The sequence below is a fragment of the Solea senegalensis genome, linkage group LG20 (genome assembly GCF_019176455.1).
Source record: "Solea senegalensis isolate Sse05_10M linkage group LG20, IFAPA_SoseM_1, whole genome shotgun sequence".
In the NCBI taxonomy this organism is placed as follows: Eukaryota; Metazoa; Chordata; class Actinopteri; order Pleuronectiformes; family Soleidae; genus Solea; species Solea senegalensis.
The window spans coordinates 12,587,624-12,613,748 of record NC_058039.1 but is presented as its reverse complement, the minus strand read 5'-3'; the positions used below and the strand labels follow the sequence as shown (position 1 = coordinate 12,613,748).

Below are 26,125 nucleotides of genomic sequence, written 5' to 3'. Positions count from 1 at the left end.
AAAGAAACAAGTGATAAAATTAAAAAGGACAGGAGCACCTGATGCTGTATCACTGGGCTGTGCAGAGGTAGACGGGACAGGAGCACCTGATGCTGTGTCACTGGGGGTGGTACTGAAATATTTTAAAAGTGCATCTAAAGAGAGAAGAGAAGTATATGTTACGACTGCATGTTACATTTGAATAAAAAAACAGATGCTTGGTGTGCTATACATGAGACTAATATAGACTAATAATGAAAATGTGATGAGATTCATTCAACTGTATTGTCATTGCAATGCAATTCAGTCTAACCAGAGTGCAAAAACCAGTAAAGTGCAGTGAAATGAATATATATATGAATATATATATATAAATATATGTATATATAGCCTATGGGAAAGCTAAGGTATGAAATATGAACAGTAATACACTTTAACTGCACTTTAACACTGATGTAAACTTTAACAAACATAAACTGTGACACATAAAACCAAAGGCTTACTATTACAAAGGGGATGGAAAACTAAAAGCATTTTAACTGACATACAAGCAGGAAAAACACCTGTAAAATAACACCTGAACAAGCCTAACGTTAAGTTTCCAAACGTCCCTGATGAATTAAAGGTGCAGTAACATTAACACACGTCGACTCAGTTATTTATTGATTATTAAACAATGTCGCTATCGTCTGAAGTAAGCTAGCAAGCTAACACTCTGCTCCAACAACGGTAACTACGATGCATTAAACTAGTAATTTCATGAACTTCATCACATTGACATTACTGCACCTCTATCTTTTTCACGTTTTTCTTTCTCTTCTTTCCTTCTTTTCCTTCCTTGGGCGCCGGGTGGCTTCAGTCTTTTGGACATAATTCCGATACAGTGTCATTAATCTTTTTCTTCGTCTCTGGGTCACGGTCTTGTCGGATTCAGGCAGCTGGACTCTTGACCCCGCCCCCCTCACACAGCGCAAAGGCTCATTGCACCCAGAAAAAAGGCTAAATGAGTTGCTACTTCTTGTCCTGATTTAGATTCTAATATAGAAAGTTTGGGAAACACTGTGTGGCAGTAAAAAAAAACAGTTAACAATAAATGATTTGGGGGAAAAAATAAAGCAAATTAAGAGTTTCCTGTGAATGTAGAACTAAAATGACACAAAAATAACAGAATTAATTTCCTTTCCAAAGCTACAAGGAGCCACTGCAGAGGAGCAGCAGAGTTTACAGAGCCTGCTCTAAGAGTGTGAAATGAGGAAAAACTAAACAGAGACAGTATAAATTTGGAAAATCAGGGGATTTATTGAATATTGAAAAGCAAGATACAAGTAAAAAAAGGAAAGCAATAACAGTGCAACTTATTTTAACATTAATTAATTTACCAAAACACATACAAATACTTATTCAATTTAAAAACCCCACACCTTTTGTATTAATTCATTTGATTAAAATACAATCAACAGACCAAAACATATATTAGGATATTATAACTGCAATAAACATGACATTGATAATTATCAAAAAGATAATATTTATTTTTTAACATTTAAAGTTTCGAAAGATATATACAAGCCAAATATTTAAGTGGAAAATCAGACGAGCACTGATGCTTATTGTTTAATGTGTGTTTGTGTCTTGGATCTACAGCCGATACATCACTGAATATGTGATCATTATTATCAACATGTGGCATCGTGTATATAGTGAAGAAAGAGATTTTTACATTACATGTCATTGTCATTTAGCAGACGCTTTTATCCAAAGCGACTTACAATGGAATCAAGTACAATTAGCCAGGGGTGGAATCGAACTTGCGACCATGATGTCTTTGGTACACAAGGTAGGGTCTTAACCACTGAGCCACTCCACCCCTGTGGAGTGGCTCCACCCCTGATTTCTGCAAATCGAACTAACAGTGAGTTTAGAGATGCAACACAAACCAGGTGGAAATGTGCCCAATCATTTTCTATCTTGTTGAGTAAAGAGGCAAAACATTGTGCCACAAATAAAAGCACAATGACACCTGCAGCTAATCTACAGTCTCTATACCACGTTGTAAATGTGTGATTGAACGACGCTGATGGACTTACACTGTTGTCCCCAGTGATTTTACACAACCAGAGAATGAAAAGAAAGCCTATATAGTCAATGTGTATTTGGAGTTGTGTTATTTCTCATGGTTTCCATGACGATACCCAACACCAGGAATATGAAAGTGGAACTATGTGTGGATTTGTTTTGGACGATCACACAAAGATTTCCGTGAACCTACAGAAAGAAAACAACATTAAATGATGATGAATATTTGAAAAAAGACAGATTTCATAAATACACATGGTGACAAAAATGTTCATGTCACTTTAAGAAAGCCGTTCATTTGATCTTCTTTATGGACAGAAAACTCCTTGTAGTGTTTCATAAATCTGAGGTGAAACATTTCAAGTTATTTTTCTTCAGTGATTTTGTTTTACTTACAAAGGAACGGTGATGTATTTGTCATTTATTCTCTCTCAGTGTTCAGCTGCTGCACCTCAGTGCTGCTCGCAGCTGTGGGGTCAGAAACACATTGTTAACAAAGATCACACTTTTCTTTTCTTTCCTTCTTTTTTCAAGTCTTTGCATGAAAAGCAAAGCTCTCATATGTCTGTATGAACACATATAAACCTGGACATGTTCTGTAAACATGTAGAATAACAGCTGTGTCAATACCACGTCCATTTCAACCTAAGTTAGAATTCTAAATTCTAAATATGAATCATGGAAATACAAATCTTTACTTACGAGATGGGGCGGATTTGGCTGAAAAAGGAAAGAAAATGAAAATCATTCCAAACATCATGTTGTCACCAGTGATTTGTTTCTCTTCAACTCACACAAAGTGAAACAGAAATCACTTCCAGCTTCAGTTTCCACATTAGAAATCATTTCTTTTTCTAAACCTGCTCCATGACATCATCACGCTGTAGTGATGATGTCATGGTGACACTGACGTCTATTTAAATTGGAATCAAAGCAGAAATCTGTTGAGTGTGAAAACATTCCTATTTCATCAGTCACAATGTACAAACATTACATTAGAAATGTCATTTTCAATTGTTTCCTTCATGTTTGACTGAAAAAAGTCACTTGAAGTTTCTACGTTTCTATGCAAATGAAACGCATACATGTAAATATTTGGCCTAAATGTTTGTGTGAGTGTCTCTGTCAGAAGTGAACCTTTGAAAAAACAAAAATCAACCTGGTCTGAAGAAATAAATGGAGCAAAAGTGGTTTAGTATCATTGGATTGTTGATGTTGATGATACAGGTTTACAAATATGATCCATGTGTGAAGAAATCTCACCTTTGTGACTTTAAAGCATCAACTCAAAGTGTGAAATAAAACAAGTGACAACACTGTCAGTGTGTGTGTGTGTGTGTGTGTGTGTGTGTTGCTCTCACCACTGAATCTTCTGTACAAGAAGAAAGCAGCGGCAGCGAAGATGATGGCGATAAGAACAACCACTGCAACGATGATGATGATGGTCGTGTCCATTGGCTTCACTGTTCAGCAAAAATACAAAAAACAAACAGTCACAACCTGTGCACATGAAGCAGCTGACACACACACACACACAATATATGTAGTTCAATCTTTTACTGTATCATTGATTAACATATATATATATATGTTTTATATGTTTACACTTCACATCATATTTTAAATGCACGTAGGATTAAATTTGGCATAAATAACCTTTTTATTTGATGATATTTATTATTTATTTGTGGTTATTTATGAGGAAATCAAATCATTTTGACTCATAATGACATTATTTCCAAATATGTATATAAGCAAATATATCTACATTCAAATCCTAATATTGTGTCCAAATGTCATTTTAACTGTGAACATATCTGACCGATCAATTTGACCTTTATTGATTTATGCACATGTGAATCTACTCATCATTAGTGACATGAATAAAAAACTGTCTCTAGTGGTCACATGGTGTAATTATTCATCACGACAAAAGAAAGAATGTCCATTTTATCTGTGGATCACTGAAGAACTGAACTTTTGACCATGATTTAAGCTGGAGACTTTCAACTTTATCAAAGGTTTTATAAAATAAAACCATAACATGAAGACAAGTAGTGAAAGAAAACTTTTCTTTGATGGATTTGTCACATGATGATGTCATGATGCAGCACAAGCATGGACTGAATACACACCTACAATGAAAGTGTTCATGAATCAATGAAAAGCAACAAGCATGACCTGCAGAACTATTACAGTGAATTAAAGGAGTGTTTAGGAGTTTTACCTCTGTTGGATTGGACGGCGTCTTTGTCCAGTACTTTGACAACGTCCTCGTTCACACCAGAGAGCTGGAACACGCAGTCATACTTCCTCCAGTCCTCAGGTGGGATTGATGACACTCGCAGGTCAGTGCTCATCTGGAAGGTTCCGTCATGGTTGGGCAGAGTCTCTCCGTGGTCCACGTCCTCATGAAGCTCCTCTCCTTCTTTCCTCCAGAACAACAAGGCTTTGTTTGGGTAGAAACCTGTAGCGTGGCAGGTCACTGGAGAGGAGGGAGACTTCTGGAGGAGAGACACTGAGGGAAGCTCTGGAGAAGGAAAACAAACGTTGACACTTTATTATAACTCACATTCCTGTTTGCTGTCATTGATCCTGCATTCGTTTCTGAGTCTGGCTGTAAATTGAGGTTTTCACACATCTGAGGACTGGACTTTTTCAGTCTGGACCTTTTTTCTGATGAGATCAGACTGACTAACTCACTATCTTTAAATACTTCTTTCTTTTAAAAACAACTTATTGTTACAAGTTTCTTTCTTTCTTTCACTGATTGACTTCATTTCACATCATTTGTTGTCTTCATGTTGTAAACCTTTTAAAATGGTTTCTATTTTGATGATAGATGAACACTTTGAATTCATTTATTGATCTTAAACTGGAACATCTATGTTGTAGCAGTGCAAAATTATATTATTTTATGTTTTATTTTTTATAATGTAATATATTCATTGTGTTTTGTCAGATAAAATATAAAATGTGTAATTTTTTTCACATATATCGAATTTCAATTGAATAGATGTGTTTTCTTTTTTATTAATATTAATCTAATACTAAGATTTATTGTCACAATATCTGCAGCATAAGCTATAGTTAAAATATGGCTGCAATGATGAATTGTTTATTATTTGATTACTAAATTAATCACCATCTATTTTGATTAGCAATTTCAAGTTTTTTTTTAAATGATTAATGCAAGATTTCTGACTTTTCAGCTTTTTAAATGTGAATATTTTCTGGTTTCTTTGCTCCAAACAACAAAGAAATAATGAGGGTTGTCGTGGCAACACCGTTTTGAATCCCCCAACCCTTTCAACATTTCATCTTTGATGTGTCTCGTACAAAGTGGCGCGTTTTTATGACAAACACGCTTGGACGAGTTTGCTCAATTACGTAGGATGCAAATCACCAAAATGGAGGCCAAAATTCAAAATGGCTGACTTCCTGTTGAGTTGAGGCCATGGTTACAGTCGACTTTTTTGTTCGTCTTGGTCTATAACATCTTTCCACAAAGTTTTGGGAAATTCAGTGAAACTCAATTTTGCCTCAGTTTTCAACTTAGGGGGCGCTATAGAGCCCTTGAGTAACACACGGGTTTGGGACCTATGCCAATATCGCATTTTCACCAGACCTGACCTCCATGCCAAGTTTCAGGAGTTTTCATGCACGTTAACCCCTCAAAAACGACCGGAAAGCCACGGATATAATAATAATCTGAAGGATTACAATAGGAGGTTCCTCGCTGTCCCGGCCCCCGCCATTCGTGGCTCGGGCCCTAACTAAAAGTGAATAATTTTGGTTTATGGACAAAACAAGACATTTGAGAACGTCATCATAATTTCCAGGTTTCAGAAACACAGATCAACATATTTTATGGACCAAATAACTCATTTGTTCTTTATTATTTAGTCGAGCTCTAAGAGACAGATGAAGAAATGTGAAATGGGAGACAGAGACTTAGAAAAGACTGTGGACGCTAAAAGAGACAGAGAGTGAAACTGTTGTGGACATAAACAAACAAAAAAGGAAAACACGAGGAGAAGAAAAAAAAGAGTGCTTATAAATGTGTGTGTGAAAGAGAGACACGGGGAAAAGAGAGTGAGACAGAGAGATGAAGAGACAGAGAGAGAGAGAGACACGTCATCAGTGTGAGACACAGTGGTGGTAAAAGACATCATCAGAAATAAAAGACATGTATGAAGATTATGTTCATTCAGGTTCTGGGGTTTTACCTGTTCTCTGCAGAGAGCTCTTCCCATACTCCACGTACTTCTTCACCCACTCAGGACACTCCTGGGTGAGGTAGTTTTTCCAATAAGCAAGTTGAGCTTTATCAGCATCCCATTTGTTTTTGGTGATGACAGCCTGTGATGATGGAGCGATCCATGTCTCTGTCTTCAGGTCCAATACTATGAAGTCTTCTCCATCATAACCATACTGATTATAACCTTTAACTTCTCCAGTCTCATCATCCCAGTCACAGCCACACATTAACTGGACAATGTGAACACCTGAGAGAGAGAGAAAGAGAGAGAGAGAGAGAGAGAGAGAGAGAGTTCACATCATCTCTTTACCACAGAGAACAACACACAGGTTTGATGGAGTGACATCATTAATCAGCATTAAATAAAAAGTGTTATGGCTCTGACTCTATGATCAAATCTAACGTCTCATTCTGTCCTTTATTTATTATTTGTTCTACACAATGTGGTTCATTATTGCACAATAAATGTAATATCATGTGTTGCTCTACTTTCTATCTTAAAATCTTATTATTTATGATGAGACATTTTCATCATGTCATTAAATCACTGTTTCAACTGTAATGTGTCAGAAAATGTTCTGTGACAATTGTCCAGAGAATTTCTCTGGTTTGACTCTCATGTCATGTTCACTGGTCACTGTTGATTCACCTTTTCTTAAGTTTCATTCAACAACTGTCTCACTTCTCTTGAGTTTTGTGAGACAGTTTTTCCTGTGACGCTGGGGTGGGACGAGTCAGTGAGCCGAGTTGACTTTGACGTCACACTCGACTCAATGTTTGAATTCTGTTTTCCTTCTTATTGTAATTGTGTTCGTACAAGATACTGTTGTGAAGCAGCGTCATCTCAAAGTGTGTATGTGCAGGAGCAACACTGCAGAGACATGTGCTAGAAAGTAAGGTCGGTTCCATCCAACACAAACACACAGTTTTCACTTTCATGACGACTCCACAGAATAAGTCTGTGTGATGACGTCACGTCACTTTAGTCTGTGTTCACACCTGAGAGTCTGCTGCGTTGGTGCCAGGGCTGCAACTAACCATTATGTTCATTATTCATTCTTCTCTCCATTAATCACTGATCAGCTGTTTGTTCTGTACAACGTCAACAAATATTGATCAACCTCCAAATGATGTTTTCAAATGTCCTCTTTTGTCCAGAGAATAAAACTAATCCGTTTTTTGAATCATTTCTTTGTAACAAGAAACCAGAAAATATTCACATTGAAGAAGCTGAACAATGTGTTTTAAAACTAAGAAAAAAGAATATTGATGGAAACAGTTGATTCATTTAGTAACTGATTCATCATTGATGAATAGATTACTTGTCACAGCCTCAGTTGGTTCACACCTGGTGTTAGAATCACTTTCATTGGTCAGCAGTTTGGTTCATGTTCAATAATCACTTTATTCATTTGTGCTTTTGGTTAAACACATTGTTAAATGTGGAACATAAACAACACAAGACGCTGCTGTGATTGCTTCACATGGAGTTAAACCAGTGATTGACAGCTGGTATCGTCCAATAGGAGCCTGGTTGCAGGTGACGTCTAAACTGTTTTCCTTAAACACTGTGTCCCTTTGATATTATGATTGTAAGCAACAATCGATGAGTTATATCTCAGAGTTTTAAAGGATATCCACTCATTATCGTTATCGTGGAGATATTATCTTTTGTCCATGTCGCCCACAACGAGTTCAAACTTAGACCTGAATATCTGTGTGTGGACCCTCTTTAACGTCACCTGTATCAGATCAGAGTTTTGATGAATCATCACTAGAACACACTGACCTGGAGCTTATTCTACAAATGTTATTTCTGCAGATGACCCCTGACCTCTGCATCATCATCATCATCACACAATCACTGACCTCCTCTGCTTTAACCCAATATTAACTATTTAGAAATGCAAACGGTGATAAAGTGGATGATTTACATGGACAAAGACGATGAAGAGAACATGAAGGTGTGAAGAGTAATAGAGTATAAGGTAATGATAATTGTTAACATTTTCATTTCATGGATAAAAGTAATATTCATTTAGAGTTGAAGATTCTGTGCTGAAGTCATCGACAACACAGCAACAACTGACAGGGCTTTGTTTTAATGATCCATTCAACTGTTGATTCTTTTAGAAATTCAGTTTTGTTTGGTCATAAAATGTGAACAATCTTTTTATCTTTTAACTTTTAACCATTCACATTTTATTCATACACAGTAAATAATTGGCCCCACCCCCCCACTTAAAAACAAACTGTCATGATCCAGCCCACAATTCAGCCAACATTATATTAATGATAACAAATGTAGATTTATGCGTCATATTAACAAAAAACATATAGAAATAATGATAATAATTTATTTTAACCCACTGCACCTCATGTAAATATTTTGTGTTTGTGTTGCTGTATACATTTATTTATATCTTAGGACTTTATTTTTATTTCCCTAATTGTATTTTCTTCTATTTAAATGCACCAAAACACCAAGTCAAATTCCTTGTATGTGTAAATGTACTTCACAATAAAAAGTGACTGTGATTGTAATTGATGAATTGTTGCAGCTCTAAACTGTGATTGGTCAGATTAGCAGCATGTCTGCTCCATGACTCTCAGTCACATTGATAAGTTCACTGGTTGCAAACATCATCTTCACTGATTCACTTGAAAATAAATAAATAATCAGAATAATATCAATAAGGATCATTGTTGTTCAACTTTAGAACTCCAACATGATTCATTCACTTTCAATCATAGAAACTACACTGACATCTAGTGTACAGGTGGTGTAACAGCAGAGCGACACAGTCTCACTGTGAAAAAGTGTAAATGCTGTTCAGGCTGTGAATGAAGATTTAAACATGTTTACATTTCCTGAGTCTTTGTTAAAAAAAGAAAATATTATTTAATACTTTCAGAAAGAGGCGTTAGTTAAAGTAGACTGTGTATAAATAATATGAGTGTGTGTGTGTGTGTGTGGTGATTAATACACATTTTATCAGTAAAAAGTGAAACACAAACAAACCTCCAGTTTGGTTGAAGCGTTTCTTTGCAATTTCAATGTTGGCTTTGAAGGTCTGCTGTTGACCCAAAAGGCCATCAGTCTGACTCTCCCAGTACTGTGGATCTGTGTTCTTACTCATCCAGTCCTGTTTGGGTTCTGCTCTCATTGTGTTGCTGTCATAGTGAACCATCTGAACATCATCAACCAAACCAACAACCACAAACTGTGGGAAGTTTGGGACTTCAGATGATCCAGTGTAGAAATACTTCAGAGAGTGAATTCCTGTGAGAGACAGTGAACGAGACTTAAGATTTCAGAATGACAGTTTTATAAATCACTGAACTCAGAGTCAAGACGACATCAAATACATCAAACACATTTCACTCCTCCTCAGTGACAAATATCTATCTAGACATACTGTATATTTATAAGATTTTATTATTTTATTGAATAATTCTCTTCATTAAAAAATAACTTATAAACTTTTAGTCTTTAATGTTTTCTTTAGTAATATCTTATCAATGCATTTATAACTATTTATTTATGAATTAGTTTTTTATCCAAACGTGTTGTACAAATAAATCATTCACAAATTCATTTGACAAGAAGGTATTTATCTGTTATTTATTTATTTCATCATTATGAGAAGAGTCACTTTTAATGATAAAATATACACGATTTAGCTGCTGATTCATATTTTATTGTGAAATGTATAAAAGGGTTTCATTATCAGTAAGATCCGTCTAAATGAAGTTTATTCATCATATCAGATGAAAATAAATACACTTAAAAAAGGTTTTAACGTTGTTTTCCGCGTTTGGAGCTCACACCTTTTTATAGACCTTCATGAGGTCATGAATAACTAAAAGTGAAATGGTGGAAGTGCATATGTGCACATTAGACTGTATGATGAAGAAAATAATAAACAATAAGGAAGAAAGAAAGATTTAAATCATATAATTCAATATATTTGACATTGTTAGAATCTAGAATGGAGTCCTACAACTAAACATCCAGGACCATCAGATGACGTCACATTCATACAAACATGATAAAAACACATGAAACATTTGTTACAATCGATCAAACATTATACATAAAAGAAGCTCACCTGCGCTCGCGCTGTGTATTCCCAGCAGAACCAGTAAAAGCAGGATCTTCATAGTGATTTTCTCCGTTTGTTGAAGTGACGGTGAAACTGCGTCTTTCTCCAGAAGAAGACAAACTGAGACTCCAGCGACAAACACTGAGATAAAAACACTGAGAGGCGTGAACATCAACCTCCATCTGAGCCAATGAGAATTCAATATGAGCCTCAACGTCACTAAACTCCGGGTGAAACTGACTCACTCAGGTTATGAACGAAAGTGAAAGTTACAAACTCACGTTATTTTAGGAGTTGGCTCAGGACACGCCCCCCTTCATAAGCCCAACCCTGAGCCTTCCTCTAACCCAGGGGTGTCAAACTCAAAATGACCTGGGGGCCAATGAGTGTCGAGTCTGGTCAAGAGGAGGCGGAACAACAAGGGTGGGAAAAGAGCTTAGATTTATCACACAGTATTCCATCATGAGATCACAATTAGGTTATTCATTTCACATTATTTCAAAGTAAAAGTGTCTGTTTTCAAATGGAATGATGAAGACTTCACAATATCAACACATTTATGACGCTAAATGAAAGTATAAATATCAAAAACAGTCAATAATAATATGGACAACTGTAATAAAAACACAAAACAAGCTCATGTACATATTAATGTTGAATATAATACATTTAATAACGTGCTGATTACACCTGGATGTCGTCTTATTACTATTATAAAACAATGCTAGTGAATATATTAATATTATATTCTATCGCCTCCCTGCAGCTGAGGTTCAGCCATGTTTTCATAACATGATATTAAGTGTTGGGCCACATGTTGTAATATAATGAAGTACAAATACTTTGTTACTGTACTTGAGTGCAAAATTCACGTATCTGTACTTTACTTTGTAACTTATATTTCGAGCAACTTTTACTCCACTACATTTCCCATCTTTGTTACTCACTAACAAAAATAATAATTACACTACAGTTTTGACATTCACCCATTCACACATCTTTCATACATTCACACACTTCAACATGGGGTTAAGTGTCTTGCTCAAGGACACACGGATGAGCAGAGACTAGAATCAAACCCACAACCTTCCAGTTCAAAGACAACTCATCCTACCACTGAGCTACCGTGACTCAATCCTAACTCCTCACTTTTATTTTTAATACTTTTACTTTTACTCGTAAATCTTAAGTACATTTTATATCAGCAACTTCCTTTTGGTACTTAAGTCCAGTAAATGTCATATACTTTAAGACTTTTACTTAAGTAATATTATAAAAAGTGACTTCAACTTCTACCACAAGTCATTTTCTGGTAAGATACTTTTGCTTTTCTTACTCAAGTATCCCTTTTAGGTACTTTATACAAGACTGGCCGCATATAAGCGATTGGAGGGCCGCGTATGGTCCGTGGGCCGCCTGTTTGACACCTCTGCTCTAACCCTAAAGGCTGCTGTTAACATTTATAACTTTCTTTACAAACCAGCAAAGAAAAACAAACACACAAGCAAATAAAAGAAATGAACCAAATGTGGTTTCACTGATTTCAGAGGGGATTAAATGTGATGAAGTGCTCCCCCTACTGGTTCAAACCTGCTACTGGAGATATGCAGCAGCACACAATGTAGGTAGATTTCAACCTTGTAATAATAAAGAATGTCTCCAAGATCATTTTGATGCTACATGAACTTACAGCAGGGTGAATGTCACCTCTGTCAAAGCCTGAGCAGGTCTGCATCACCTGCATTGACACTATGGAACCTCTGGTTTCTGGTCCGTGCCACAAAAACAACGACAACATTACACTTTACAAGAGTGAAAGAAGAAGAGGCTGGACATGAGAGAATATTGGTGCAGCTTTCATGAAGCTACTTCCTGACATTTAACATTATTTAGAACTGATCAAAGAATTCATTTTCTGCTGCACAAGGACCATGAAACGATGAAGTGAAATAATTATATATGCGTTTAGATCAAATGCATTCATGTTTTAATAAACGAATGACATATGTAATTCATTGTGGATTTATTTGTTTCCAATTTGAATTCATTAATGACACATGTGAACCAACATCTCGTTCATAAATCACAACAATGTGCATACAATGAGCCACGGGTTATATAAGCCGAGCAGAGAACACAGACTACACAAACTAAAGCACCATGTTTGTTTGTGTTAGACTGAAAAATAAAACAATGTCATCATATTTGTATAAAGTGCTATAACATAGGCGACTGTACCTGCTCTGAAGACAGGGATGTTTGTACATTAGAAGTCCTGCTTCAGAGTTCACTGCTATCATTGATCGTCCATCATATATTTGACCACAGTCGTAACAGACAGACAATGTCCACGCACGGAGGAGCAGTGGTCGGCACTGTTGCCTTGTAGCAGAAAGACCCACAGGTGAATTGAACACTCACCCACCTGTGAATGTTTGTCTCTGTGATGGACTGGTGACCTGTCCAGGATGTCCCCCGCCTTTCACCCTGTGTCAGGATAAAGCAGGAAACACTGCATGGATGAATGGAACAAACAATACTGTTTACCAACTGTAGGGGGACCCTGAGAGCAAATCCTACAGTGTGTTACTTGAAGTTTGAGCGATACAACCAGTACAACAGAGTAACTGGGTTACTGTGGGAAAACAACCACGTGGTCATCGTCCCTCGTCTCTCCTGCTCTTATATTCACTGTCGCTTTCATCTTCATCTGATTGTGTTTGCAAATGGTTCGGTCTTTGACTTTATGAGAACTTTCATTTTCTCTCCTTAGTCGCCCTGGTTTGGATCATTGTGTCTCTGTAATTGTAAACTTTGTAATGTTGACTTTTGGTGTGTTTCTGTGGCAACATTACAGCGCCACATACAGGCCTAGCATATGTACGACAGCATTTACAGTCATGTTGGACAAAGTCAGTCATGTGGATGAAGACATTTCTTGAAACAATGACGTGTTGATAGAAAACCTTTTAAAAAGACAAAGACAAAGATCATGTAGGTAAAGTTCTGTTTCCGTGTGGATAAAGTCTTGACTTCATTATTGTCAACCACCTTTGTTGGTGTCTTCCATCTTGGTCCTGGGACGTCCAGCCCATACTCGTGCAGTTCTTCCCCGTACCATAGGTGTAAACTATGAGAGCAGGTCAAGGTCAAAAACTAAATACAAGATAAAAACATAAAAACACTGCAGTTTTATGAGCCCAACCATTAACAGAACTTAAATTGAACACAAAGATTTCAAGCCAAGCTTCACTCAAAGCATCTCCTGCCTGATCTTCTATACTTCTCTGTCCAGTCCATAGATAATTGAAGGGGACAGATGGTCTTCTTCATCTGAGGACGAGTGTAGCAGGCTGCCATAACACCCCCCTGGCTGTCAGAGAGTGGTTGAGTCCAATCAACCAGGTTCATCTACTTAAACAGATGCAGTTGAGCACATCAGCCTATTGTCAGTGTGTTCCAGCTGTTGTGTACATGTACGTGTGTGTCTGAGTGTATGTGTGTGCTTAGGTTTGCTGCAGCTTCTGTTGTCCAGCTGTGGACGCTCAGCCATCAATGGCTGGAATGCAATCAGCCAAACTACGCCTGACGATTACCAGCCTTGCAGTATAAAGACGCCTGGGAGACTTGAGTTGGGGCTGGCTTTAGATGGTGGCGGCTGCGCTTTGTCCGTCTTTAGAAAAACCTGAGAGGAGTTGTTGTTTTACGGGATTGACCTTTGAACTCTGTGTACTTACTGGTGTTACTCCAGAGTCAATGGTTAACACCTCATGGTGTGCCACTTGTCGGCATTTGGAGTTTAAGGAACGTTTTCTCTGATATTACATTCCTTGCGTTGTTCTAACGATGCAGGCCTCTTTAACTCAAGGTCTGAGGCTATTGTGTTAGCATTTGTTTTATCTTGTGATCCAGGACCTTTTGTCCTGCGTGTTTTGTTAACCTTACTTTACCTTTGTTGCACACTTCAATAAAGACGCACATTGTTTACTGGACAGTCTGAAAATACACATGGCAATACGCATTGTTACGCTTCTGTCCAGCCGGATGCAGGTTACACACTGTGTGCATCGGCTGTGTTTACCCTTGACACAGTTGCTCATTTGAGGGGACACTCCCTCTTGTGGCGTAAAGGCGCCACTACACCCCTGTATTGCCTGATTGCACAAACGAGAGCACAGTGATTCTTTTAGATCAAACTATTTCCCGACATGTTCATTAGGATTTATGCGTACACGATTTACAATAACGTGTACAAAATGAAGGGGAAATTCATTGACCACACATCTGAGTTCAAGTTTGATATTAGGTGTAAATGAGTTGCTACTTCTTGTCCTGATTTAGATTCTAATATAGAACGTTTGGGAAACACTGTGTGGCAGTAAAAAAAAAACAGTTAACAATAAATGATTTGGGGGAAAAAATAAAGCAAATGAAGAGATTCCTGTGATTGTGGAACTAAAATGACACAGAAATAACAGAATTAATTTCCTTCTTTCCAAAGCTACAAGGAGCCACTGCAGAGGAGCAGCAGAGTTTACAGAGAGTGTGATGTAGAACTGTGGCTACACAAAGTCTTTGTACATGAGCAAAAACACAGAGTGTAGACATTTGAACAAATCAGGGCATTTATTGAATTTTGAAGTACAAAAGGAAAGAAACAACAGTGCAACTTCATTTCTTTAAACACATTTTCAAAATGTTAAAGAAGCCAAAGCTGAAACATCAGTGTGTCGACGAGCTTCAAAAATCCCACAAATCTCATTTCATGAACAAGCTTGTTTCATATTAAGTGATATATAATCAAAACATCATGAAAGAAAGAAACCTTAATAACTCTGAGCCTGAAATATTTACATATTTACACAAGTGGAAAATCAGATGAGCACTGATGCTTATTGTTTAATGTGTGTTTGTGTCTTGGATCTACAGCCGATACGTCACTGAATATGTGATCATTATTATTATCATTATTATTATTAACATGTGGCATCGTGTATATAGTGAAGAGAAAGATTTTCTGCAAATGGAACTAACTGAGTTTAGAGATGCAACCAGGGCCGGCTCTTGGCATAGGCGATATAGGCGGTCGCCTAGAGCACCATCTGCTGGAGGGGTTTGTTTTAAAAAAATTTAAAACAATGAAAATAAAAATGATTTTCTATTCCCAGTCGCCCTCATTTGTGTGTTCTCTCTTGAAAATAATAAATATTAACAAATGAATAAACAATAATGTTCCTAAAATGTGGTGCTGCTGAATCACAGGACGGGTGACCTCAGGTACAGAGCAGGGATCAGAGGTACTTGAAAGTTGTGATTTTTTGCTGTTTGCTGTTGTTGTTTGTGTGTGTGTGTTTGTGTGGTTGGGGGGGGGACACCGGAGAGCAATCTCGCCTAGGGCACAAAATTAGGTAGAGCCGGCCCTGGATGCAACACAAACCAGGTGGAAATGTGTCCAATCATTTTCTATCTTGTTGAGTAAAGAGGCAAAACATTGTGCCACAAATAAAAGCACAATGAATGAAAAGAAAGTCTATATAGTCAATGTGTATTTGGAGTTGTGTTATTTCTCATGGTTTCCATGACAATACCCAACACCAGGAATATGAAAGAGGAACTATGTGTGGATTTGTTTTGGATGATCACACAAAGATTTCAAGAATGTGTTTGTGTGCAAACAGAGTTGTGATGCTTTCATTTTTGTCAACATTGTGTTTGAAAAACTCCTGATTTGATTGACAGATTGAATGCCAACATTTCACCAGATTCCATTGTATTTACTGTGAAATAAGTGTTGACAATGATGAAGATTCGCATTGATAATTTAAAATGATCAATCAGTTTTCTGATCAATCAGTGATTTCTGATTAGACTGAGAATCAATATTTTCCTTTGGTGACATCACTCTTTGTTCCAGTGGATGAGATGATTCTGTGAACCTACAGAAAGAAAACAACATTAAACTAGGACTGCACACAGTCATGACAGGGCCCTCGCACCAGAATGCAAGCGTCCCCACACAAGTCAGGGAGTGCAGCAGTTCCCTGAACTCACTTTTGAATCTGTGAAACCTTTCGACAAGTTTTCGCCCTTAATGTGTGTAAGTCATTTATGTAGGGTGCAAATGGCCAAAATGGACGCAAAAATTCAAAATGGCTGACTTCCTGTTGAGTTGAGGCCATGGTTACGTTTGACTTTTTTGTTCGTCTTGGTCTATAACATCTTCCCACCAACTTTCAGGAAATTCGGTGAAACTTGCCTCTGTTTTCACCTCAGGGGGCGCTATAGAGCCCTTGAGCAACACACAGGTTCGGGACTTATGCCAATATCGTTAGTTATAGATTCTGAGTTTTTATGCACGTTAACCACAGCAAAGACACGTATATAATAATAACTAGGACTGCACGCACTCACACCAGATGGTTTCCTCGCACTCGTGCTAGGAGCCATCCTGGCCCCTGCCATTCGTGGCTTGGGCCCTAATTACAAAAAATATTTGAATACACATTTTTTTTTAGACCTAAAACTGCAATGGTTCAGTTTTTACTTTCACTAAACGTCATTGATTTGCTTTAATTTCAGTTCCTCTTCATTTTAAGTAACTGGTCAGTTAGAGCTGGGTATTATGACCCAAATGTTTATGGTGACAAAAATGTTCATGTCACTTTAAGAAAGCCGTTCATTTGATCTTCTTTATGGACAGAAAACTCCTTGTAGTGTTTCATAAATCTGAGGTGAAACATTTCAAGTTATTTTTCTTCAGTGATTTTGTTTTACTTACAAAGGAACGGTGATGTATTTGTCATTTATTCTCTCTCAGTGTTCAGCTGCTGCACCTCAGTGCTGCTCGCAGCTGTGGGGTCAGAAACACATTGTTAACAAAGATCACACTTTTCTTTTCTTTCCTTCTTTTTTCAAGTCTTTGCATGAAAAGCAAAGCTCTCATATGTCTGTATGAACACATATAAACCTGGACATGTTCTGTAAACATGTAGAATAACAGCTGTGTCAATACCACGTCCATTTCAACCTAAGTTAGAATTCTAAATTCTAAATATGAATCATGGAAATACAAATCTTTACTTACGAGATGGGGCGGATTTGGCTGAAAAAGGAAAGAAAATGAAAATCATTCCAAACATCATGTTGTCACCAGTGATTTGTTTCTCTTCAACTCACACAAAGTGAAACAGAAATCACTTCCAGCTTCAGTTTCCACATTAGAAATCATTTCTTTTTCTAAACCTGCTCCATGACATCATCACGCTGTAGTGATGATGTCATGGTGACACTGACGTCTATTTAAATTGGAATCAAAGCAGAAATCTGTTGAGTGTGAAAACATTCCTATTTCATCAGTCACAATGTACAAACATTACATTAGAAATGTCATTTTCAATTGTTTCCTTCATGTTTGACTGAAAAAAGTCACTTGAAGTTTCTACGTTTCTATGCAAATGAAACGCATACATGTAAATATTTGGCCTAAATGTTTGTGTGAGTGTCTCTGTCAGAAGTGAACCTTTGAAAAAACAAAAATCAACCTGGTCTGAAGAAATAAATGGAGCAAAAGTGGTTTAGTATCATTGGATTGTTGATGTTGATGATACAGGTTTACAAATATGATCCATGTGTGAAGAAATCTCACCTTTGTGACTTTAAAGCATCAACTCAAAGTGTGAAATAAAACAAGTGACAACACTGTCAGTGTGTGTGTGTGTGTGTGTGTGTGTGTGTTGCTCTCACCACTGAATCTTCTGTACAAGAAGAAAGCAGCGGCAGCGAAGATGATGACGATAAGAACAACCACTGCAACGATGATGATGATGGTCGTGTCCATTGGCTTCACTGTTCACCAAAAACACAAAAAAACAAACAGTCACAACCTGTGCACATGAAGCAGCTGACACACACACACACACACAATATATGTAGTTCAATCTTTTACTGTATCATTGATTAACATATATATATATATGTTTTATATGTTTACACTTCACATCATATTTTAAATGCACGTAGGATTAAATTTGGCATAAATAACCTTTTTATTTGATGATATTTATTATTTATTTGTGGTTATTTATGAGGAAATCAAATCATTTTGACTCATAATGACATTATTTCCAAATATGTATATAAGCAAATATATCTACATTCAAATCCTAATATTGTGTCCAAATGTCATTTTAACTGTGAACATATCTGACCGATCAATTTGACCTTTATTGATTTATGCACATGTGAATCTACTCATCATTAGTGACATGAATAAAAAACTGTCTCTAGTGGTCACATGGTGTAATTATTCATCACGACAAAAGAAAGAATGTCCATTTTATCTGTGGATCACTGAAGAACTGAACTTTTGACCATGATTTAAGCTGGAGACTTTCAACTTTATCAAAGGTTTTATAAAATAAAACCATAACATGAAGACAAGTAGTGAAAGAAAACTCTTCTTTGATGGATTTGTCACATGATGATGTCATGATGCAGCACAAGCATGGACTGAATACACACCTACAATGAAAGTGTTCATGAATCAATGAAAAGCAACAAGCATGACCTGCAGAACTATTACAGTGAATTAAAGGAGTGTTTAGGAGTTTTACCTCTGTTGGATTGGACGGCGTCTTTGTCCAGTACTTTGACAACGTCCTCGTTCACACCAGAGAGCTGGAACACGCAGTCATACTTCCTCCAGTCCTCAGGTGGGATTGATGACACTCGCAGGTCAGTGCTCATCTGGAAGGTTCCGTCATGGTTGGGCAGAGTCTCTCCGTGGTCCACGTCCTCATGAAGCTCCTCTCCTTCTTTCCTCCAGAACAACAAGGCTTTGTTTGGGTAGAAACCTGTAGCGTGGCAGGTCACTGGAGAGGAGGGAGACTTCTGGAGGAGAGACACTGAGGGAAGCTCTGGAGAAGGAAAACAAACGTTGACACTTTATTATAACTCACATTCCTGTTTGCTGTCATTGATCCTGCATTCGTTTCTGAGTCTGGCTGTAAATTGAGGTTTTCACACATCTGAGGACTGGACTTTTTCAGTCTGGACCTTTTTTCTGATGAGATCAGACTGACTAACTCACTATCTTTAAATACTTCTTTCTTTTAAAAACAACTTATTGTTACATGTTTCTTTCTGTCTTTCACTGATTGACTTCATTTCACATCATTTGTTGTCTTCATGTTGTAAACCTTTTAAAATGGTTTCTATTTTGATGATAGATGAACACTTTGAATTCATTTATTCATCTTAAACTGGAACATGGACGTTGCAGCAGTGCAAAATTATATTATTTTATGTTTTACTTTATTTTTTAGAATGTAATATATTTATTGTGTTTTGTCAGATAAAATACAAAATGTGTCATTTTTTCCACATATATTGAATTTCAATTGAATAGATGTGTTTTCTTTATTATTAATATTAATCTAATACTAAGATTTATTGTCACAATATCTGCAGCATAAGCTATAGTTAAAATATGGCTGCAATGATGAATTGTTTATTATTTGATTACTAAATTAATCACCATCTATTTTGATTAGCAATTTCAAGTTTTTTTTTAAATGATTAATGCAAGATTTCTGACTTTTCAGCTTTTTAAATGTGAACATTTTCTGGTTTCTTTGCTTCAAATAACAAAGAAATAACGAGGGTTGCCGTGGCAACACTGTTTTGAATCCCCCAACCCTTTCAACATTTCATCTTTGATGTGTCTCGTACAAAGTGGCGCGTTTTTATGACAAACACGCTTGGACGAGTTTGCTCAATTACGTAGGATGCAAATCACCAAAATGGAGGCCAAAATTCAAAATGGCTGACTTCCTGTTGAGTTGAGGCCATGGTTACAGTCGACTTTTTTGTTCGTCTTGGTCTATAACATCTTTCCACAAAGTTTTGGGAAATTCAGTGAAACTCAATTTTGCCTCAGTTTTCAACTTAGGGGGCGCTATAGAGCCCTTGAGTAACACACGGGTTTGGGACCTATGCCAATATCGCATTTTCACCAGACCTGACCTCCATGCCAAGTTTCAGGAGTTTTCATGCACGTTAACCCCCCAAAAACGACCGGAAAGCCACGGATATAATAATAATCTGAAGGATTACAATAGGAGGTTCCTCGCCGTCCCGGCCCCCGCCATTCGTGGCTCGGGCCCTAACTAAAAGTGAATAATTTTGGTTTATGGACAAAACAAGACATTTGAGAACATCATCATAATTTCCAGGTTTCAGAAACACAGATCAACATATTTTATGGACCAAATAACTCATTTGTTCTTTATTATTTAGTCGAGCTCTAAGAGACAGATGAAGAAATGTGAAATGGGAGACAGAGACTTAGAAAAGACTGTGGACGCTAAAAGAGACAGAGAGTGAAACTGTTGTGGACATAAACAAACAAAAAAGGAAAACACGAGGAGAAGAAAAAAAAGAGTGCTTATAAATGTGTGTGTGAAAGAGAGACACGGGGAAAAGAGAGTGAGACAGAGAGATGAAGAGACAGAGAGAGAGAGAGACACGTCATCAGTGTGAGACACAGTGGTGGTAAAAGACATCATCAGAAATAAAAGACACGTATGAAGATTATGTTCATTCAGGTTCTGGGGTTTTACCTGTTCTCTGCAGAGAGCTCTTCCCATACTCCACGTACTTCTTCACCCACTCAGGACACAACTGGGTGTAGTAGTGTTTTCTTTGAGCAAGAAAAGCTTTATCAGCATCCCATTTGTTTTTGGTGATGACAGCCTGTGATGATGGAGCGATCCATGTCTCTGTCTTCAGGTCCAATACTATGAAGTCTTCTCCATCATAACCATGCTGATTATAACCTTTAACTTCTCCAGTCTCATCATCCCAGTCACAGCCACACATGAACTGGACAATGTGAACACCTGAGAGAGAGAGAAAGAGAGAGAGAGAGAGAGAGAGAGAGAGAGTTCACATCATCTCTTTACCACAGAGAACAACACACAGGTTTGATGGAGTGACATCATTAATCAGCATTAAATAAAAAGTGTTATGGCTCTGACTCTATGATCAAATCTAACGTCTCATTCTGTCCTTTATTTATTATTTGTTCTACACAATGTGGTTCATTATTGCACAATAAATGTAATATCATGTGTTGCTCTACTTTCTATCTTAAAATCTTATTATTTATGATGAGACATTTTCATCATGTCATTAAATCACTGTTTCAACTGTAATGTGTCAGAAAATGTTCTGTGACAATTGTCCAGAGAATTTCTCTGGTTTGACTCTCATGTCATGTTCACTGGTCACTGTTGATTCACCTTTTCTTAAGTTTCATTCAACAACTGTCTCACTTCTCTTGAGTTTTGTGAGACAGTTTTTCCTGTGACGCTGGTGTGGGACGAGTCAGTGAGCCGAGTTGACTTTGACGTCACACTCGACTCAATGTTTGAATTCTGTTTTCCTTCTTATTGTAATTGTGTTCGTACAAGATACTGTTGTGAAGCAGCGTCATCTCAAAGTGTGTATGTGCAGGAGCAACACTGCAGAGACATGTGCTAGAAAGTAAGGTCGGTTCCATCAAACACAAACACACAGTTTTCACTTTCATGACGACTCCACAGAATAAGTCTGTGTGATGACGTCACGTCACTTTAGTCTGTGTTCACACCTGAGAGTCTGCTGCGTTGGTGCCAGGGCTGCAACTAACCATTATGTTCATTATTCATTCTTCTCTCCATTAATCACTGATCAGCTGTTTGTTCTGTACAACGTCAACAAATATTGATCAACCTCCAAATGATGTTTTCAAATGTCCTCTTTTGTCCAGAGAATAAAACTAATCCGTTTTTTGAATCATTTCTTTGTAACAAGAAACCAGAAAATATTCACATTGAAGAAGCTGAACAATGTGTTTTAAAACTAAGAAAAAAGAATATTGATGGAAACAGTTGATTCATTTAGTAACTGATTCATCATTGATGAATAGATTACTTGTCACAGCCTCAGTTGGTTCACACCTGGTGTTAGAATCACTTTCATTGGTCAGCAGTTTGGTTCATGTTGAATAATCACTTTATTCATTTGTGCTTTTGGTTAAACACATTGTTAAATGTGGAACATAAACAACACAAGACGCTGCTGTGATTGCTTCACATGGAGTTAAACCAGTGATTGACAGCTGGTATCGTCCAATAGGAGCCTGGTTGCAGGTGACGTCTAAACTGTTTTCCTTAAACACGGTGTCCCTTTGATATTATGATTGTAAGCAACAATCGATGAGTTATATCTCAGAGTTTTAAAGGATATCCACTCATTATCGTTATCGTGGAGATATTATCTTTTGTCCATGTCGCCCACAACGAGTTCAAACTTAGACCTGAATATTTGTGTGTGGACCCTCTTTAACCTCACCTGTATCAGATCAGAGTTTTGATGAATCATCACTAGAACACACTGACCTGGAGCTTATTCTACAAATGTTATTTCTGCAGATGACCCCTGACCTCTGCATCATCATCATCATCATCACACAATCACTGACCTCCTCTGCTTTAACCCAGTATTAACTATTTAGAAATGCAAACGGTGATAAAGTGGATGATTTACATGGACAAAGACGATGAAGAGAACATGAAGGTGTGAAGAGTAATAGAGTATAAGGTAATGATAATTGTTAACATTTTCATTTCATGGATAAAAGTAATATTCATTTAGAATTGAAGATTCTGTGCTGAAGTCATCGACAACACAGCAACAACTGACAGGGCTTTGTTTTAATGATCCATTCAACTGTTGATTCTTTTAGAAATTCAGTTTTGTTTGGTCATAAAATGTGAACAATCTTTTTAAAAGAAGACCTTTTTATCTTTTAACTTTTAACCATTCACATTTGATTCATAAACAGTAAATAATTGGCCCCACCCACCCACATAAAAACAAACTGTCATGATCCAGCCCACAATTCAGCCAACATTATATTAATGATAACAAATGTAGATTTATGCGTCATGTTAACAAAAAACATATTAAAAATAATGATAATAATTTATTTAAACCCACTGCACCTCATGTAAATATTTTGTGTTTGTGTTGCTGTATACAGTTATTTATATCTTAGGACTTTATTTTTATTTTCTAATTGTATTTTCTTCTATTTAAATGCACCAAAACACCAAGTCAAATTCCTTGTATGTGTAAATGTACTTCACAATAAAAAGTGACTGTGATTGTAATTGATGAATTGTTGCAGCTCTAAACTGTGATTGGTCAGATTAGCAGCATGTCTGCTCCATGACTCTCAGTCACATTGATAAGTTCACTGGTTGCAAACATCATCTTCACTGATTACCTTTAAAATAAATAAATAATCAGAATAATATCAATAAGGATCATTGTTGTTCAACTTTAGAACTCCAACATGATTCATTCACTTTCAATCATAGAAACTACACTGACATCTAGTGTACAGGTGGTGTAACAGCAGAGCGACACAGTCTCACTGTGAAAAAGTGTAAATGCTGTTCAGGCTGTGAATGAAGATTTAAACATGTTTACATTTCCTGAGTCTTTGTTAAAAAAAGAAAATATTATTTAATACTTTCAGAAAGAGGCGTTAGTTAAAGTAGACTGTGTATAAATAATATGAGTGTGTGTGTGAGTGTGATTAATACACATTTTATCAGTAAAAAGTGAAACACAAACAAACCTCCAGTTTGGTTGAAGCGTTTCTTTGCAATTTCAATGTTGGCTTTGAAGGTCTGCTGGGAACCCAAAGCGACCTGAGTGTTCCTCTCCCAGTACTGTGGATCTGTGTTCTTCCTCATCCAGTCCTGTTTGGGTTCTGCTCTCCTTGTGTTGCTGTCATAGTGAACCATCTGAACATCATCAACCAAACCAACAGCCACAAACTGTGGGAAGTTTGGGACTTCAGATGATGAAGTGTAGAAATTCTTCAGAGAGTGAATTCCTGTGAGAGACAGTGAACGTCAAGACTTAAGATTTCAGAATGACAGTTTTATAAATCACTGAACTCAGAGTCAAGACGACATCAAATACATTCAAACACACTTCACTCCTCCTCAGTGAGAAATATCTATCTAGACATACTGTATATTTATAAGATTTTATTATTTTATTTGATAATTCTCTTCATTAAAAAATAACTTATAAACTTTTAGTCTTTAATGTTTTCTTCAGTAATATCTTATCAATGTATTTATAACTATTTATTTATGAATTTGTTTTTTATCCAAATGATGTGTTGTACAAATAAATCATTCACAAATTCATTTGACAAGAAGGTATTTATCTGTTATTTATTTATTTCATCATTATGAGAAGAGTCACTTTTAATGATAAAATATACACGATTTAGCTGCTGATTCATATTTTATTGTGAAATGTATAAAAGGGTTTAATTATCAGTAAGATACGTCTAAATGAAGTTTATTCATCATATCAGATGATAATAAATACACTTAAAAAAGGTTTTAAAGTTGTTTTCCGCGTTTGGAGCTCACACCTTTTTATAGACCTTCGTGAGGTCATGAATAACTAAAAGTGAAATGGTGGAAGTGCATATGTGCACATTAGACTGTATGATGAAGAAAATAATAAACAATAAGAAAGAAAGAAAGATTTAAATCATATAATTCAATATATTTGACATTGTTAGAATCTAGAATGGAGTCCTACAACTAAACACCCAGGACCATCAGATGACGTCACATTCATACAAACATGATAAAAAGACATGAAACATTTGTTACAATCGATCAAACATTATACATAAAAGAAGCTCACGTGCGCTCGCGCTGTGTATTCCCAGCAGAACCAGTAAAAGCAGGATCTTCATAGTGATTTTCTCCGTTTGTTGAAGTGACGGTGAAACTGCGTCTTTCTCCAGAAGAAGACAAACTGAGACTCCAGCGACAAACACTGAGATAAAAACACTGAGAGGCGTGAACATCAACCTCCATCTGAGCCAATGAGAATTCAATATGAGCCTCAACGTCACTAAACTCCGGGTGAAACTGACTCACTCAGGTTATGAACGAAAGTGAAAGTTACAAACTCACGTTATTTTAGGAGTTGGCTCAGGACACGCCCCCCTTCATAAGCCCAACCCTGAGCCTTCCTCTAACCCAGGGGTGTCAAACTCAAAATGACCTGGGGGCCAATGAGTGTCGAGTCTGGTCAAGAGGAGGCGGAACAACAAGGGTGGGAAAAGAGCTTAGATTTATCACACAGTATTCCATCATGAGATCACAATTAGGTTATTCATTTCACATTATTTCAAAGTAAAAGTGTCTGTTTTCAAATGGAATGATGAACACTTCACAATATCAACACATTTATGACGCTAAATGAAAGTATAAATATCAAAAACAGTCAATAATAATATGGACAACTGTAATAAAAACACAAAACAAGCTCATGTACATATTAATGTTGAATATAATACATTTAATAACGTGCTGATTACACCTGGATGTCGTCTTATTACTATTATAAAACATTGCTAGTGAATATATTTAGTATTATATTCTATCGCCTCCCTGCAGCTGAGGTTCAGCCATGTTTGCATAACATGATATTAAGTGTTGGGCCACATGTTGTAATGTAATGAAGTACAAATACATTTTGTACTTCAAAAAGTTTCCCATCTTTGTTACTAACAAAAATAATAATTACATTACAGTTTTGACATTCACCCATTCAC

General features: G+C 36.7%; 2 protein-coding genes and 2 long non-coding RNA genes across 5 annotated transcripts; 1 reads left to right on the top strand and 3 right to left on the bottom strand.

Annotated features, from left to right (window-relative positions):
- Positions 1–1,254: 1,254 nt before the first annotated feature.
- LOC122786888 (H-2 class I histocompatibility antigen, Q9 alpha chain-like) lies at positions 1,255–10,565 on the bottom strand. Its single transcript, XM_044053409.1, has 8 exons — positions 10,429–10,565; positions 9,339–9,599; positions 6,285–6,563; positions 4,283–4,585; positions 3,417–3,518; positions 2,758–2,775; positions 2,452–2,523; positions 1,255–2,244 (listed from the first exon to the last, which is right to left on the bottom strand). The coding sequence occupies exons 1-7, from the start codon at positions 10,478–10,480 to the stop codon at positions 2,477–2,479; spliced, it is 1,062 nt and encodes a 353-aa protein (XP_043909344.1). The 5' UTR covers positions 10,481–10,565; the 3' UTR covers positions 1,255–2,244; positions 2,452–2,476.
- LOC122786892 lies at positions 1,876–15,906 on the top strand. The gene is made up of 2 exons (XR_006362495.1): positions 1,876–1,919; positions 15,863–15,906. It is a non-coding gene; the product is annotated as an uncharacterized LOC122786892 (long non-coding RNA).
- LOC122786887 (H-2 class I histocompatibility antigen, Q9 alpha chain-like) lies at positions 9,230–25,344 on the bottom strand. 2 transcript variants are annotated; one of them, XM_044053408.1, is made up of 8 exons: positions 25,207–25,343; positions 24,110–24,370; positions 21,042–21,320; positions 19,035–19,337; positions 18,166–18,267; positions 17,507–17,524; positions 17,201–17,272; positions 16,162–16,358 (listed from the first exon to the last, which is right to left on the bottom strand). In XM_044053408.1, exons 1-7 carry the CDS (start codon positions 25,256–25,258, stop codon positions 17,226–17,228), a joined length of 1,062 nt encoding a protein of 353 aa, XP_043909343.1. In that variant the 5' UTR covers positions 25,259–25,343; the 3' UTR covers positions 16,162–16,358; positions 17,201–17,225. The 2 variants fall into 2 exon arrangements, with proteins under 2 accessions (XP_043909342.1, XP_043909343.1); XM_044053407.1 differs by lacking the exons at positions 16,162–16,358; positions 17,201–17,272; positions 17,507–17,524 and adding an exon at positions 9,230–9,292 and having other exon boundaries at positions 18,128–18,267; positions 25,207–25,344.
- On the bottom strand, positions 12,431–14,121 carry LOC122786891. Its single transcript, XR_006362494.1, has 2 exons — positions 13,474–14,121; positions 12,431–12,909 (listed from the first exon to the last, which is right to left on the bottom strand). It is a non-coding gene; the product is annotated as an uncharacterized LOC122786891 (long non-coding RNA).
- Positions 25,345–26,125: the final 781 nt, after the last annotated feature.

What these genes read in the sequence shown, in the direction of transcription:
- LOC122786888 (XM_044053409.1), bottom strand. Translation starts at nt 10,480, where the DNA reads ATGAAGATCCTGCTTTTACTGGTTCTGCTGGGAATACACAGCGCGAGC. An exon ending in AATACACAGCGCGAGCGCAG is followed by an intron (nt 9,600 to 10,428) that starts GTGAGCTTCTTT and finishes TGTCTCTCACAG; the next exon opens with GAATTCACTCTCTGAAGTAT. An exon ending in ACGCTTCAACCAAACTGGAG is followed by an intron (nt 6,564 to 9,338) that starts GTTTGTTTGTGT and finishes TCTCTCTCTCAG; the next exon opens with GTGTTCACATTGTCCAGTTA.
- LOC122786887 (XM_044053407.1), bottom strand. Translation starts at nt 25,258, where the DNA reads ATGAAGATCCTGCTTTTACTGGTTCTGCTGGGAATACACAGCGCGAGC. An exon ending in AATACACAGCGCGAGCGCAC is followed by an intron (nt 24,371 to 25,206) that starts GTGAGCTTCTTT and finishes TGTCTCTCACAG; the next exon opens with GAATTCACTCTCTGAAGAAT. An exon ending in GAGCTCTCTGCAGAGAACAG is followed by an intron (nt 19,338 to 21,041) that starts GTAAAACCCCAG and finishes TTCCTTCTCCAG; the next exon opens with AGCTTCCCTCAGTGTCTCTC.